The sequence below is a fragment of the Ciconia boyciana genome, chromosome 6, assembly GCF_034638445.1.
Source record: "Ciconia boyciana chromosome 6, ASM3463844v1, whole genome shotgun sequence".
In the NCBI taxonomy this organism is placed as follows: domain Eukaryota; kingdom Metazoa; phylum Chordata; class Aves; order Ciconiiformes; family Ciconiidae; genus Ciconia; species Ciconia boyciana.
This window is the reverse complement of record NC_132939.1, coordinates 68,907,557-68,921,022: the sequence shown is the minus strand read 5'-3', so window position 1 is coordinate 68,921,022 and position 13,466 is coordinate 68,907,557. Positions and strand designations below refer to the sequence as shown.

Sequence of the window (13,466 nt, the reverse complement as noted above, 5' to 3'; positions counted from 1 at the left end):
TCGGGAAGGGAACGGTGACAACAGCCATGGGGACAGACAGACCCGGTCCCTCAGATGGGTGCTGGGGCTGGGTTTGGATGGGACCTCATGGCAGCAAGAAAACAAAGTAAAAATCACTTTGCATCGCTCATGCAAACACACCAAATGAGAGGGCAGAGTAAAACCACCCGGGCAGGCGCGGAGAGCACCAGTGACCTGTAACCTGCCCTGCCCACCGAGCCCCGTAACTTGTGTTTGCCAAGAAGCACTAACGAAGGAAGGGAGACGGGGGGCTGAGCCCTCGCTGCCGCAGCTGCGCGTGGGACAGATGGCTCCGGCGTCGAGGCTGCAGAGCAATTTTACCATGACCACCACGTCCAAAGGAGCCCGGGGAAGATTAGGCTGCAGGGCAGGAGGCGGCCATCCTCCAGCCCCCCCGCAATGCCAGCGCCGTAGTCGGCCGTGCAGCAGGATTTAAAAATTTAAAATGCAAATCAGCAGGGCAGAGATACACAGCGAGCGCTCGCACGGGCTCAGAGGGGTCCCGCTACCCCGTCTGAGCGGCAGCGCCCAACAACGTAGATGCAGCCCAGGCTGGCAGAGGGGGGGGACATTTTTCTTCGGGAAAACCTCCGGCCCATGCTAACACCAGATAACTGGGAAAAACAGCAGGAAAAAAAACCAGTTTGTGCTGCGCATTTGACCTTGGATGCTGCATGTCTGTACACAAAGAGTACTTAAAGAAATGCAACCGTTAAAATTAGAGCTGTGCTCAAGTACAAGCCAGGCAAGGCAGCCTGTGTGACAGCAAAGGCACAAATGCTACACCACCTCACATTTTAAAGGAAGCAATCCTCTGCTACAGCTCCCCAGCAATGTCCTCGCTCTGTATCTCCATGCAGTTTCAATGCCCGCGTGCATGCGGGGGGGATGTGCAGCCCCAGGAGATACGGTGCAGGCGATGCCCATATCACGGAGCACCCTACGCATGTCTGCTCGGAACCTGCACACCTCCAGCACCCGTGTGCTGCGATGGAAGGTCACACTCCTGCCCGGAAAACCCATGCCAGCGAGGCTGTGGGCTCCCCAAAAGTGTAAGGGGCACCTCCAGGGATGCAACAGCCCACGTGGGCAGGCACGAGTCTGCATCGATAGCCTTTGGTTTTTGCTTAGAGAATATTCCCAGCAAAAGGACAGGCCTGGACAGCCCTGGGGAGGAGAGCACTAACTGGGGCAGCATTGCACAAAGCACCGTCCACTTCTGGAAAACAGCCTCAGACACTCAAGCCAACCCAAAAACTTTACAAATGCAAGGCAGAAAGTATACAGCAGCAAAACAGTGTCGGGGTATTTAAAGTTCGATGCTCTTTTCAATGTGCTCAACTGAATTTGGGGTATTTTGGAAGCACCAACTTGTGCATCTGCTCATGGGGTCCTCGAACAGCAACTCGAGAGCTGATCCAAACCAGCGTGAACGCAGAGGAGTTTGGGAGGCAACGGCATGGCGTGCGTTTGTGCCCACCCAGTGGCGTGGATCAGGGACAGGACACGCGTCCCTGCAAACCCATGAGAGCAGGGCTCTGCCTAGTGCCGGGGGGACGTTAAGTCCCTGGTGAGGAGACTTTTGCCAGAACAAGTAAATCAGAGACAAACAAGACTAATATGCCAACACAGGCACAGCAAGCCCAGCCCAGCTTCCCCACTGTAATCAGGGACCAACCAAGCTGCCAGCTGCTGAGCAACCCCAGCACCTTTGAGAAATCTTGATGCCTGCTTTAAAGCAAGTTTCCTAAGAAGCCGTGACTTATTAGCACTAGAAAGAGAGCGTGCATGTGCCAAGCTACCTGCTGCTTCTCGCTATTTGTCCCTGCAATGCAAAGCAGCAGTCTGCAACCCCGGTCTCTGGGGCAAACAAGCGTCGGTGGCTCCTTCCAGCTCCCTCTCCTTCACCTTCGAAGAGAGTTCTTTTCCCAAAGCCCTGCTTACAAACTCCTTCCAGCAGCGGTGGCCAGAAGGTTGCAGAGGGAAACGTCAGGCAGGGAAGACATAGGAACAGGGCAACCTTGCAACCAAGTCTCCTGCCTGGCACGCAAAAAGCCACCGCGCATTAAGAGGAGCGGCGTCGCAGCGGGCTCAGAGGGAGTGTATTTGCGAGAGGTCACCAGCCAAAGCATTGAAGGGAGCCGATGAGTGAAACCCCACGCCGCAGCGTCCTTGCTGCGGGCTTGCTAATGCAATAGCACAGGGGCAGGGTGAAACCTGAACTCCCTGTCCCTGCTTGAGGACAGCCACAAAGGACAGTCCTTGGGCAGGGTCCGGAGGTGCCTGACTTCCCCCCGTCCCTGCAAATCATATAACCACAGTCATCGCTGTGGCCCACGAGCACCGTCCCCGAGACGCCGCTCCGCGTTAGCTGCTAATTAACAGGCACTGCCTCTCGGAGGTGAGAGGAGACGGGCACGCCTGCACCCATCCCCTCGGTCCCCCAGACAAGTGCAAGGGGCCTGAGGAAACAGCCTTCCCGAGGAATCCCAGGAATTGCTGCGAGCATCGCCTCTGCACGAAGTCGCGTGAGAGAAACTGTTCTGGGATGGTTTGGCTCTGCTGCAAGCCAGGGCAGGATTTACACACCCCCGCCGGACCCTGGAGATAGCGTGTATCCGTTAATCCCCAAAGCATCGCACAGAGCGGGGCAGGGAAGACAGCGCACGCGGCTCCTCGCCGGAATGCCGGCCCAGCTCCCGCTCCACCCCAGCAGCCCCATCACGCCGCGTCCATCCCCAGAGCAGAGCCTCCGGCACAAAAGCAAGCACGTGGCCCCGCCGAGTCGCCCCTCGGCAGACAAAACCGTCCCCTGCTCCCCCCTCCCCGGTGCCCTCCCGTAAAACCCTGGAAGTGCCGACAAACAAAGGCTGCTCCCACCGCCGAGAGGGACCATCTGCGGCGAGGAGCCGGCGGGGCAGGTGCAAGAAGCCTGCGCTCGGGGAGCAACGTGTTTGCTGCTATTCTCCCGACGAGCTCCCTAGGAAACCCAGAGGATTGGATAGCTATGAAATCAGGCTCACACTTAGCCATGGACCATTGCTGCCGCTAACGAGCACAAATGCCGGGGAGACGCGAGGAAACCGCTGGAGACAAAGATTACTCTGACATGCAAGTTGCAGGTTGTAAGTGAGAACCGTCCTCAAAAACAAAGCGGGGGGAATGAAATAAAAACGCCCCTCGGGATGCCCAGGATAGCTCGCAGGGATGGAGCTCCTGGCTGGAGCAGCACAAGCGTGACCCAGCACTTGGGATGCTTTAGCAGGGGCTTTTTGGTGCCGTTGGGCCGAGCGTTTACTGCCTTTAACTTGGCTTTTCACCCACTCTGAGCAGGTCACAGGGACGAGTGCTGTTGCTTTAGCCCTGACCAGCTGTGACAACCACATCTTTAGTACTGCTCTTCCTTTCCCTCTATCCCACCGCCCTGCGAGCGGCAAAGCCAGCTAACAGCACCCCAGCGGCAGAAGCTCAAGACGGCCGAGCAGCACGGAGTCTCCGGTGCCCAACCAAACGCCACGCTGCAACTCCAAAGGTCAGAAACCTCCGTCCGGATCCATCCGTGCTCCCACACCAGCACCGCTCACTGTCAGCAGAAGAGCTACGGCCCCAGGGCAGGTGAGGAAGAGGAGGCTATCTTCATTAAAGGAGTTATTCTGTTATGTGAAAACTGCAGTTTGATAGGAAATTGGAGTCGCGACGGCTGCTTAGCTCATGTCTATCGAGAGCCTCAGCTGCCCTGCTCTGTGTTTTCTGATTTTAATGAGCAGCGATAGGATTTCAGGGTGATTTTGAAGGAAGCATCCGACGCACTCTGAGCACAGTGTGCTGGGAAGGAGGTAGCGCAGGAGCACAAGGACATCCGTGCTGAACATGAAGGTCCCCAAGGGCGAGCAGCTTGTGCTCAACACCCTGGCATTTAACTCTATAAAGGTACAACCACAACTAAAAAAAAAAATAATCGCTTTGGGAAGCATTGTGTCCTCACCAGCCACAGCTCCCGTCTGCTGGCTGGCAGGATGCTGCCGCCCTGCAGAAGGAAGGAGCCATTTGTCCCCAAAAACCTGTCCCAGGTGGGTCTGCGATAACCACAGCTGCCTGTAGACACCCACATCAGGTAACATGGACAAGGCAGCTCAGCCAGCGACTGCTGGAGTTAGACCATGTTCTCTACTTTAGAGAAACGTGCATGACTGCATGTGGCCTCACCAGTTTAACTACAGCTTAAGTCAACGTAAATCACAGGCTCAAGCCCTGGCTTTAGGTCCCCATGTACCCAAGCACCACAGAGTTTGTGCAAGCACCCGGGGAGCTGGTTCGGGGAGATGACCCAGGCCGGCAGCAGCACTAACCGCTGCTGGGGGCACGTGTGCTGTGTGGGCCGGCATACGCGTGGCCGAGCACCGGTGCAAGGGCAGCGGGGACCCGGCACCCGATCCGGCCTTGGACACCGGGAAAACACACCCTGCATCAGCGCAACGCCAGCACACGAGGCTAAGTGTAAAGCGGTGGTTTCTGAGAGTTTCAGACTGCCTCCAGTCAGGGAGGACACACCAGCGAGCAGTTTCCTTCCCCGTTATCGCTAATCCCCCTCTCAGAGGCCACCCTGCGCCCACCCTGCTCAACAGAGCGACAGACACTGCAAGTCCTGCAGCCCCAGAGCCTCAGGGATGTTGGATATTCACAAATTACAGACATTGGGCCTCTTTTCATCACCCTCCCATGTGTGCAAGAGCAGCTGCCCAGCACTGCCTTGCACCCGAGCCGCAGACCCCCGCCACCATCGCCCCAGCCTTACCCTGCCTAGGAGGTTGCCTTGGAGGAGGGTCTGCTGCAGCGCCGGGGCCACCTCCTCCAGGTGCAGCATGTGGCAGAGGTCGGTGAGCTCCTCCTGCCCCAGGGACCCCGTGCCCGTGCTGTCGAAGCTGTCGAAGAGCTCCTTGAGGCGAGCTTCATACTGGTCCTGCTCAGCTTCATCCATCCCATAGCCTGCCACGCTCACCTGCGGGGAGAGATGGGGCCGGTGAGCATCGACCGCGGCACCCACAGCACGGCATGCAAAGGTGCAAACCCCAAGGGCTGGTACAGGGGCGGCCCACCAGGCCATTTTGTTCACATTAAGCGAAGCTGGTGCTCTGCCACCCCTCCAGCCTCTCCCATCCCGCTGGGTGAAGCCAGAAGTCATACAGCGGAAAGACCAAGGGGAAAAAAGCCTGCAGAGCCAAACCCTCGGGGTGGGGACAGCCCGGGTGGCTGGGGCAGCCCTGGCTTGCACGTCCCTACCTGCCACCTCGCACTGGCTCCACGAGCAGCTCGCTTGGCTCAGCTGGAGCAGCTGAGGTGCTGCAGGGGAAAATTATTCCCTTGAGCTCGGCTGGTTCCCAGGTGTTGCAGGCGATGCTTTGCCCACCTTAGCGAGGAGAGAAACTGCGATCCTGGCAGCCACAGCTTGCCAGCGGCAGGGAGCAAAGCGTGGGGCTCTGCCTGCAGAGGGGAGGGCAGGAGATCCCAGCCCCTGCCTCTCCCCCCACCCCGAACCCTTCAGGCCAGCCAGCCACCGTGTGCACCCCCCTCCACGAACAGAAAGCCACATCCCTGTGCCAAACATGCTCCTTTTTATGCTGGCCTGGGCACAGGGAGCCCCAGCGTGCCGGCAGCCCTGTCGACGCCAGCGTGCAGCATCTCTGCTTTCCTCCACAGCCCCGGCACAAAGCCACGCGGTGCCCTGGGCCTGGGGAGGACGCGTCCCGGCTGCGTCACTGCCCGGTCCCATGGCACTCCCTGCACTGCTCTCCTTTAGGTACTTCAGGTCAAAGCCTGTCTGAAGGCAGAGAAGTGTTTGACAGGGGACGCTGCTAGGGCAGCGGCAAACCCAGCCCCGGAGCAGAGCTGACCCCAGCATGGAGACACCTGAAACGCATCTTGTCTCCTGCACCAGCAAACAAAGCCCGGGTGGTTTCCCTGCCACTCGCCCGAGGGCTTCGTCCTCCCCTCCAAGTCAAGAATTTTTCATCTCTCTCATCCCACTGCTAACCAGAGCATCGCAGCCCCAGGAGCTGTTTTGGCAGGGGAGCAGGGAGGGAAATTTCCTGTTTGAAATGAAGGATTTGGCTGGCACCCGTTTACCCAGCCCGGCTCGGGGCAGCAGCAGCGTAACCCAGTGCCACAACGCAGCCTTGGCATGCACGGCCACCGCGGGGGACGTGCCACCACCCCGGGGGGCACGATAGGCACTGCAGCCGTCATCGCTGGGGCGCAGCAAGTGGCAATGGGCATTGCAGGGACCCGGTGCCCCAAGGACACGACCCCAGGAGGCTCGGCCAGCCTCAGACCAGCACCCAGCGCCAGCCAGGTCTCCGTGTGAATTTTGTTTTGCCTGCGCTGCTGCAGGTTGTCTCAGCCACATTTCCCGACACGGGGGTCCTATCCAAACCTCCTCGCCGTCCAGCCCCGCTACGGAGCGGCCACCTCCCCTCCTCCCTCTTGGCATCGCAGGGTTCCCACGGCCCGCAGCCACCTGTGTCACCGGCGGCGCTCGCGGACATCCCAGAACAAGCAGAGCTGCCCCGATTGCAAGGCGCAGCCCGATCTCACCCCCCTGCCCACCACCACAGCCTCGAGGATCACTCCTATCTTCAAGAGTATCACGAGCCACCACATCCACTCGCACAAGTGCCCCGCAGCAGAAGGGCCATCAGAAACGCCTGTCCCACCAACGCAGCCGGGTAACTGGGCAATCTCCAGGGCAGACACTGCAGCAGCCACGTCCTTGATGTCACCGGCCGCAGGAGCAGATGCCAACGCAGAGCAGCACCGGGCTCCCGCGCCTGCTGAGGGATGCAGGGCTGGTGCCAAGCGGCACGCAGGGTCCATGGGACAGAAATAGCCCAGCCCGGCTGTCCTTCCTCCCGTGCTGACATGGGCAAGGACAGCAGCATCGCCAGATCTCTTGAGAGAGTGGACACGAGCCCTCCCCGTCCCCACATCGCTCTACCTGAGCCTCACACCCTTCGTGTCCCCTGGTTCCACCCCCCACCCCCCCCCCCGATGCCTCTTGAGCTGCTGTAGCAAAGCACCCAAGCGCTGCGGGGAAGAGCAAGGGTGCAGATGCATTTGCATTCAACCCAGGGTGCAGAGGAGGCGTCAGCACCCAAGAACTCAAGTGCCTGCAAGCAGAAGGAAGGCAACAAACTAGTTTCCCGGTTCTCACGCCGGCAACCCCATTTCCCACCTGCACCCACGGTTCAGCACACATGGGGCTCGATAGCAGCTGCTGTCGGCTACCGGCGTCGGGAGAGCCCCGCACGCCCTGGCTGTACACCCCAGCAGCCCCAAAACTCACAGCCGAGCCTACAGCAAAGGTGATTCCGACCCGTGGAGCTTCCCAGGCATTTTTGAGCCTCTTCTCTTCAGGGTCAGCCACCTCCTGCCCCCCAGAGACCTCTCCAGCACCCGACCCTACTTCCACACCACCAGAACCAGTTCCCCCAGTCTGACAGTGCAGAGAGCTAAATGCCACCTCCCAATGTGTCCCCGAGCACTCATGCTGCTGGAGCGTTGGGGTCACCCTCTCTCGGTGCCGTACCAGCAGGCAGCCCCAAAAATCTACCCCGGATGAGTCCAGATGGGCTCAGGGAGGAGGCACTGGGGAGCCCATAAAACCAGCAAGAAAAATACGATCCCCAAAGGAGAAGAGCATCGGGTGCATGGTGCCTGCCTGGGGCCAGACCTGCCCTACAGCCCGGGTGAGTTTTTGACAAGGGCACGGTGGCCCCGGCAGCCTCGCATGTCCCCTTGGCGAGGGATGGCTGGATCTCACCGGGCTCCGCACCAGCTCGGCACGACCCAGCCGCCTCTGCGCAGCCTGGGGAGGGGATCTCATGCTTTCCAGCATAAAAAGCATCAGAAATAAATAAAGAAGGACAACGCTCTTCGCCTACCTGCAATCAGTCAATGATAGCAAGCTGCTGCCAGCGAGGCGATCCCGCACGCATCCTGCGCAACCTCCATCTTAGGAAGCCGGCTCCGGCATGCAGCCGGCTGTGCAAGGTGACCCAAGATGCCTACTCCCGGCTGAATTATTCAGCAGCGCTTCGAGAGGGGAAAAAAAAACAAACCCAGCTCTCCTACCTGATGAGCTCGCGAGGCTGCCTGGCATCACCCAGCAGTCAAAATAATGAGGTCAGCGGCATCAGAGACCCGGCGTGCACAGCCACCCTCCGCACCCGCGCCGGAGCTGCCTCGCAGGGTCGGCGATGGGAGACTGGCAGCAGAGAAAGGGCTAAGAGGGGAGGGAGGGAACACAAGAGGCACACAAAGCCCGAATTAAACCCCAGCCTTTCATCTCCACTCCAGATGGGCCAGCAGCTGAGATGCAGGAGGGCGGCCCAGAGGCGGCAGGATAATAGGGGCGGGTGGGTGGCAGCTGAGCGGGGGCTCCCCGGTCCCCTGCGAGGCGGAGAGGGGCCGTTCCCTGCACAGGGCATCACTTTGTTCAGATTTATAGCTGGCCTTCTGTGTTAGGTTAAGTCCCCCAAAATGACCGGCTTGAGCAGACGGCACAGAAAGGTGCAGGTTTAGGAGGACCACTTGGAGTCGTAACCCCGTTATTCTTCATTTCTCTTCTCCCTATAACAAGTCCCGGGAAGCAAAGCACTCGGGGATGATGAGAAAAGGAAGTTTTCACCGGCGTTTCTTTCCTTCCTTTAAATCCACCCCCTCCTGAGAGCCAGATAACCTTCACAGCACACAATGTAGAGGCCTGATACGACTAAATTCTCGGCTAAATTTAAACTCAAACAATATAGGCTTAAACAGTAATTACCGCTTCGCATATTAAGTGCCTGGAATCAATATCAACCTCCAAGCTTCAGCCTTGAACTAATGAATACACAGATTACCTGGTCAATCAATGGCACCATCAAGCAAAACCACCACAATTAGCACAATGCCTTTTTTTGTGCAAAACAGCATTAATACAAACAGCACGTTTGCTGCTGCGCAGTGGCACAACGTGGTGATTTTGGGGATGCTCTGCCCAGATGCCCCCACGGCTGCATCACCAACCGCCCCTCTCCAGGGCCCTGCCTGTGTCCCAACCAGCTCTCCGCAGAAGGCAGCGGCCTCGAGCAAGTCATCTCCTTCAAGGGACAGCAAGGAAAATATTGCTTTCAGCGCTGCTCTCAATTGCCTCGACTCAAACGAGGGCCTGGCAATTAGCAGCGTGTAAGCGTCCAGCAGAGCGGCATCACGTGGCCACCTCCAAAACACGAGCACCCGCTCCCCGAAATGCAACCGTTCGGTAGCGTCCACCCCACGCTGAAAAGCAAGGCCACGCGTGGGCAGGTTAAAAGCAACTTGCCTTTCCTTCTGCACTTGTGACAACCGGGACAATGTGAACACAGCTGGCAAAAACCACCAGGACCCCAGTTTTTAATGGCAGGGTTTACGATGAGATGCCCAGCAGCCACCGAAACCAGACCCTTGAGCCCTTGCTGGAAAGGCAGAGCTGAGGTTGTCTCATCTAACTCATTATCTCCTTCCCCTAATGAACCATCGCATCCATCGCAGCTGGGGCTAAGCTGCTGTGATTCACTGCGTACACCCCCACGCCGCTGCCTGTGTCAGGGTGATTTCCGAGCTCAGCCCACCCCACAACACCCCGTCCCCTCTTGGGGAGCAGCGGCTCCACAAAGGGTCGCACCGAGAAACCAAAGGGAAAGGGGAAAAAAAAAAACCAACCCAAAAGGACAATGAAGCACCCAAATATCAGTAAATCACTTGACAGCATGCCCGGCTCTTCAAGGGTCACCACCAAAGTCAGCTTTACAGCTGGCGGTTCCTCCTCCCCATTGAGCACGGTCATAATTTTTGCAGCCCAGCGCTGGCTGCTTTGCACCTCAATGCCACCTCTCACCGTGCTCCCCAAAACACGGCCAAACCCTCCAAAGTTGGCAGAAAAGAAAAAAAAAAAAAGGGATTCTGTTAACCAAGCTCCACTCCGGCTTAGCAAAGCAGCCATGGGATATAAAGCGCTATAAGTTTATGTAAAGAGCTTCAAAAGAAGCGCAGTGTTTTGAATATTCACGCCACCCCGGTATTTGCATTGTAATAGGGCCTTTCAATAAGCAGCCTTCCCCTCAATAAGGAAAAACAAAGCGCCCATCTGTTTTGATTTTGCAAATGGGGCGGGAGTTGCACGGCACTAACTCGGGGAGCCCCGGGTGCGATAAAGCCCAAGGTAGAGGCACAAAGCTGATTATTGCAGAAGTAAACAAAGCGAGCCGGCAATTTATCCAGCGATGACTCGCATGCCGGGAAATCAGGGATTCGGTGATTCTCCTGGAACTCAGCCCTGTGCCGGCTCCGATAAACGCGGGCCATGCTGAATCACGGCGATAACGCCGCGCATCCATCGCGCTGGGGGGACCGTGCGGCGAGCCTCTCGCCGTCATCCCCGTTTTGGTGAGCAAACGGGAAAGACGGGCAGGATAAGCGCACCCACCCAAACTGACACCCACTTGCACGGCAAAGCCCCTGTGGCCCCGGCTCCGGTGGCCGACCCTCCCGGGCTGCGGATTTGGGCTTTCGTGGCTCACGGCCTCGGCCCCATCCTTACCCGGATGGGCCAGGGGTGATGGGCCCACGGTTTGCGACCAGACAGCAGATGCCGTCTGCCACCCTGGTGACGGCAAGGGCTTCGCCAATGACAAAACAACTGCGGTTATGAATTCCTCCAGCCACAGCCGCCTGCTGCCTCTGCTCAGCCCGGGCAGAGCCACTCCACAGCCCCCAGAGTTTGGGGTGCCCGGAGCATCTCTCCGGGGACAGGACGGGGTGCCCGTGGCAGGAGGGCGAGCAGCACCCAGCACCCCTCACCCCGCCGGACCGCTGCTACGGGCGCCAAGGCCGCTACCGGGGACCGCGGGGGCTTTTGCGTGGCCCCCACCCCCCCTGCCCACGCAGGCACCGCTCCGCGCCCACCCACGCCCCCGAACCCCCGCTGTCCACGAGACCCCATCCCCAGCACCCCCGCCCCCGACCACCCCCACCTCCTCCAGCACCCCCCACCCCAGCACCCACCTCGCCCGCTGCGCCCCGGCCCCGCCGCCCGGCACACGCGGCTGGCCGCGCCGGGAAGAGGCGGGCTGCGCCCCGGCACCGCCCGCGGAGGAGGGACCAGCGGCGGCCAGGACCCCCCGCCCCGGTAACCCCCTCTCCCGGTAACCCCCTCCCACCCCGCCGTGCTCGGCGCTGCTCCCCGGCAGCGCGGCCCCGCTCCCCGCTCCCCCCCCCCCCGGGCTCACCCGGCGCGGCTGCCGGTGCCTCCGGTCGCAGCGGAGCCGAGCGTTGCGGCGGGGAGCGGGGCCGGGGCGGTGCTGCCTTCAAACGCGGCGGCGTTTATTGGGCCGCGGCTCGGGGGCGGCCCCGGGGCGGGGGCGACGGCGACCGGCGGCCTTTGTGCGGCGGGGCCCCGCTGGCACCGCCCGGGCCCGCCCCCGCCTGGCACCGGCAGCGGCCCGCGGCACGGGTGAGAGCTGCGTGGGGTCCCCCGCGCCGTCCTGCCCCCCCCGGGTGGCATCGCCTCGGTTCCCACCATCCTGCACCCCAGGGTGCCATCACCCCGGCTCCCTGCTGTCCTGCACCCCAGGGTGCCGTCACCTTGGTTCACACAATCCTGCACCCCAGGGTGCCATCACCCCGGCTCCCCACTGTCCTGCACCCCAGGGTGCCATCACCTTGGTTCACACAATCCTGCACCGCAGGGTGGCATCACCCCGGCTCCCTGCTGTGCTGTCCCGCAGGTGGCATCGCCTCAGTTCCCATCATCCTGCACCCCAGGGTGCCATCACCCTGGCTCCCCACTGTCCTGCACCCCAGGGTGCCATCACCTTGGTTTCCACCATGCTGCACCCCAGGGCGCCATCACCTTGGTTTCCACCATGCTGCACCCCAGGGCGGCATCACCCTGGCTCCCCACTGTCCTGCATCCCAGGGTGGCATTACCACAGCTCCCTGCTGTCCTGCACCCCAGAGTGGCATCACCTCGGTTCACACGATCCTGCACCCCAAGGTGGCATCACCCCGGCTCCCCACTGTCCTGCCCCCCGGGTGGCATCACCTTGGTTCACACGATCCTGCACCCCAGGATGGCATCACCCTGGCTCCCCACTGTCCTGCACCGCTGGGGACATGGCCCTGCAGCTCCTCATTGTCCCAAAAACCACAATGGCACGTCACCTGGGCTGCCCCATGCCTGAAGGTCATGGCACCATGTCACCCCACTGTCCCCTGCCCTGGGGACATGGCACCCCAGCTCCCTGCCATCCCAGGGCTGCGGGGTCAGCATCCCCCCTGGGTCTCCTTGCGTCACCGTGATGCGGGGGCCACGCTGCGCCTCATGGCACCCAGCCCTTCCACTCACCCCAGCACCCGTGGTGGCTCGGCATGCCGACCCGCCTGTGTCCCCCACTTGCTTTGGCGGGGGCACAACCGGGGATCACCCTCTGCCCCTTGAGCCGTCCCGCGGGGGGTTCCGGGGGGCCGACGCACCACCCACGGCCACCAGCAAAACTCAAACCCTCACTTAAACCTCGGCAGCCCTCGTCAGAGGCTGGAGCCATCAGCCGCCCGTGCTCCTGCTCAGCGCCAGCAGGCACAGGCCGAGTGGCAGGGAGCTGGCGGTCCCCAAGGGTGGTGGCTTGTGGATTCTCTGATGGCTAATAAGGGGTTCAACTCACGCTGCAATCTGCTCTCGCACAACTGCAGGGGCTTATTTTGCTGTTTTTTTGCGAAAATGCTAGGGACGTAATAACTTCTAAGCCCGCTTCCCTTTTTTAAGGTGACTCTGAGATCGGTCTGCAGGTTCAAAATATTTATGGGGGAGGAGCAAGGGAAACACAAAAACCTCGCAGCCAGATGCACGGCCGCACAGCAGGTTGCATAAGCCTTGCTTCGATCGGAAACCAGGCTTAAAACCCCGCGAGGCCCTGCAGTGGAGACACGGGCTGGTTTGCCACGCAGTCCCGCTGGCTGCGACAGGGCCACCCGGGACACCACACCTGAGCTGAAAAGCGTAATAAAATATTTAGCCCGCTGGAGTAGCTCTGCTGCCCGAGCGCACCTCGGCACGTCGCTGCCGCCTGCCCCGGTGCCAGCACCAGGGACGTGGGACGTGGCAGAGCTGAGTGGGTCCCCCAGTGTCAAGCAAAGCCCTGCCCAGGGACGTGGCCGTGTCCCTGCAATGACGGAGGCGAGGAAAGGTGACTTTAAAGGGAAGGGGGCCTTGGCGAGAGGCTTTGCTGGACAGATGTTAGCAGCCATGGCTTTGTGCCGGGGGAGGGCTTTTTGTTTTGGTTTTTAACATTTGCCATTTTTCTCCGATGCTTTCTTCTGCTCTGACACTTGCTGAGGGTTTTCCTTTCTTTTCTTTCTCTCTCTCTTTCCGC

General features: G+C 60.2%; 1 protein-coding gene across 4 annotated transcripts in view; it reads right to left on the bottom strand.

The window, feature by feature from the left end:
* NIN (ninein) overlaps window positions 1-11,390 on the bottom strand; it is a 66,058-nt gene extending 54,668 nt beyond the window's left edge. For 3 of the 4 annotated variants that reach the window (XM_072865079.1, XM_072865082.1, XM_072865083.1), the window contains exons 1-2: window positions 11,101-11,154; window positions 4,817-5,020 (exon numbers count right to left, since the gene is read on the bottom strand). In XM_072865079.1, the coding sequence (XP_072721180.1) occupies window positions 4,817-4,999 (183 nt within the window). In that variant the 5' untranslated portion in view covers window positions 5,000-5,020; window positions 11,101-11,154. Of the gene's footprint in view, window positions 1-4,816; window positions 5,021-11,100; window positions 11,155-11,324 lie in introns of those variants that run through there. The other variant, XM_072865081.1, reaches the window with a different exon arrangement.
* Window positions 11,391-13,466: the final 2,076 nt, after the last annotated feature.